Source organism: Solanum lycopersicum, chromosome 4 (assembly GCF_036512215.1).
Source record: "Solanum lycopersicum chromosome 4, SLM_r2.1".
Classification (NCBI taxonomy): domain Eukaryota; kingdom Viridiplantae; phylum Streptophyta; class Magnoliopsida; order Solanales; family Solanaceae; genus Solanum; species Solanum lycopersicum.
This window is the reverse complement of record NC_090803.1, coordinates 34,922,681-34,924,956: the sequence shown is the minus strand read 5'-3', so window position 1 is coordinate 34,924,956 and position 2,276 is coordinate 34,922,681. Positions and strand designations below refer to the sequence as shown.

Below are 2,276 nucleotides of genomic sequence, written 5' to 3'. Positions count from 1 at the left end.
ATTTTTCTGCAAATTTCACTTTTTGATTATGATGAAAGCTAAGAAGAGGCTTGTCTGCGACCTTTAAGACGTTAATGACGTTGGTCTCATCTGAGATCTAGATTTGGGTGTGACAAACTTAGTATTAGAGCCTGAGGTGAAATTACCTAGGAACTAAGACTCAAAATAACCAAGTTATGTAGTTTCTAGCTTATGGTTGTGAAGTGCACCACAATCATGACTTAGAGACTTAGTGACGTTAGGAATCTTCCCTTCTTCTACTCTTTATCGTGCTGTCTAGATCTTTGAAATTTTGTGTCATTATAGCATCTAATTTCCTTCTTGTGTGTAAGTGTAGAAAATGAGCACAAGAAGAAACGTAGGCAGAAGAGTTGAAGAAGCAGTTGCAGGAGGAAACCAAGATCCTCTTCAAGTCCCAGCTGTTGGAGAGCAAGTGCCTGTTAACCCAGTTACGTTGACGAATGGGGAAGTGAGAACAACACTGGTTCAGATGGGCCAAGCCATCACTGTTCAAGCACATGCTATCACATCCCAGACCACTAGAGAGAGTTCTCCCAGGGAGAACCTGTATGCTAGCACCATGGCTAGCAGACAGAGAGATTTCACCAGAATGAATCCTTCAGTCTACTTTAGGTCTAGAACTAATGAGGATCCCAGGAGTTCGTGGAAGAGGTTCATAAGATTCTTTGTGCTATGGGTGTTAATGAAGATGAGAAGGCTGACTTGGCTTCATACCAGCTCAAGAATGTGGATCAGGTGTGGTACAATATATGGGGAGATGGCCAAGCACTAGGAGAAGTCCCCATCACTTGGGACGTTCTCAAGACTGCATTCCTAGAGAGGTTCTTTCCTAGAGAGAAGATAGAGGATAAATTTGAGGAGTTTATCAACCTATATTAGGGAGGTATGTCAGTCAAGGAATACTCATTGAAGTTTGTTAAGATTTCCAAATATGCTTCTTCCCTGGTGTCCACTAGCGGGGATCAGATGAGCAAGTTTGTGATGGTGTATCAGAGGATCTGGAGGACGAATATCGGTCATCCATGTTGCATGATAATATGGACCTTGCTAGGTTGATGGTACATGCACAACAGGTGGAGAAAAGTCGTCGGATGAAGGTAGGCCGAGAAGGCAAGAAGCATAGTACCTCGGATCAGGCTAGTTCTAGCACTGGTAAGAGTTCGTTTAGAGTCAGGATAGGCCCAAGTTCAAGAAGGGGCACCAAAATTTAGGTAATACTACTCCCTCTAATAATAATAATTCCATAGGGGGCAAGTCTGGACCCAAGAAGAGTAATGATAGAATTGCCCAGCGTGACAGCAAGCCGTGTGGTAAGTGTGGCCATTTACATAGAGGTGAGTGCCTGGTAGGTTCCAGCATGAGTGGGCACATAATCAGGGACTGCCCACATGTGAGGAATCAGGCCAAGAAAGATATTCAGCCTCGGCCTAATCCTGTTGCTGCAGTCGAACCTCTCAAGAGGAACATGTTTTATACTTTGAAAGATAGAGAGGAACATGAGAAGTCAGCTGATGAGGTTACTGGTACTTTGCGTGTATTTTCGTTTCCTTTGTATATATTGTTAGATCAAGGATCCACCTTGTCTTTTGTTACTCCTTTTGTAGCTAGTAAATTTGACTTGTTTCCAAAGATCTTGCATGAACCTTTTCTATTTAGTACTCCCACATGAGACACAATTAGAGCCGAAGAGTATATAGAGATTGCCCAATAACTGTTCTTGATATAGTTACCTATTTTGACCTAGTAAAAATAACCATGCTTGACTTTGATATAATTTTGGGTGTGGATGGCTCCATTAATGCTATTTTATGATAGACTGTCAAAACATGGTAGTAAGGTTTCAGTTTCCTATTGAGTTAGAGATGGAATGGGAAGGGCGTGGGTCAAATCTATTCTGCCAAATAGTTTCCAATATTAAAGCCAATAAGGTGTTATCTAAGGGGTATTTATACTACTTAGTCAGAGTCAATGACTTAGAACATGAAGCTCCTTCATAGACTCTGTGTGCATAACTTTGTGTTTTATACTTGCACTATATGAGTTGATATGAGTTCATGCTTGCATTCATGTTGCTGTTTTTGTATATCGTTGACATGATTTTTGCATTTCATGAGTTGTGATGTGCATTGAGTTTAAGTAATATTGGAAAGGAAGTTCCTTAATCTCAGGTATGAAGCTTCAGATAAGCTTTGAGTGATGTGCATCATCCTAAGTAAGTTGTGAATCAGATATTCACAAAGAGTAAAGTTTCAAGT

The 2,276-nt window shown here is 40.9% G+C and overlaps 1 protein-coding gene across 1 annotated transcript; it reads left to right on the top strand.

The window, feature by feature from the left end:
• Positions 1-340: 340 nt before the first annotated feature.
• On the top strand, positions 341-1,690 carry LOC138348082 (uncharacterized). Its single transcript, XM_069296691.1, has 4 exons — positions 341-659; positions 710-756; positions 978-1,173; positions 1,269-1,690. The coding sequence occupies exons 1-4, from the start codon at positions 341-343 to the stop codon at positions 1,688-1,690; spliced, it is 984 nt and encodes a 327-aa protein (XP_069152792.1).
• Positions 1,691-2,276: the final 586 nt, after the last annotated feature.

Coding starts and splice junctions, on each gene's coding strand:
- LOC138348082 (XM_069296691.1), top strand. CDS start 341: ATGAGCACAAGAAGAAACGTAGGCAGAAGAGTTGAAGAAGCAGTTGCA. Junction 757..977: donor AGCTCAAGAATGTGGATCAG/GTGTGGTACAAT, acceptor GGTGTCCACTAG/CGGGGATCAGATGAGCAAGT. Junction 1,174..1,268: donor TCAGGCTAGTTCTAGCACTG/GTAAGAGTTCGT, acceptor ATAATTCCATAG/GGGGCAAGTCTGGACCCAAG.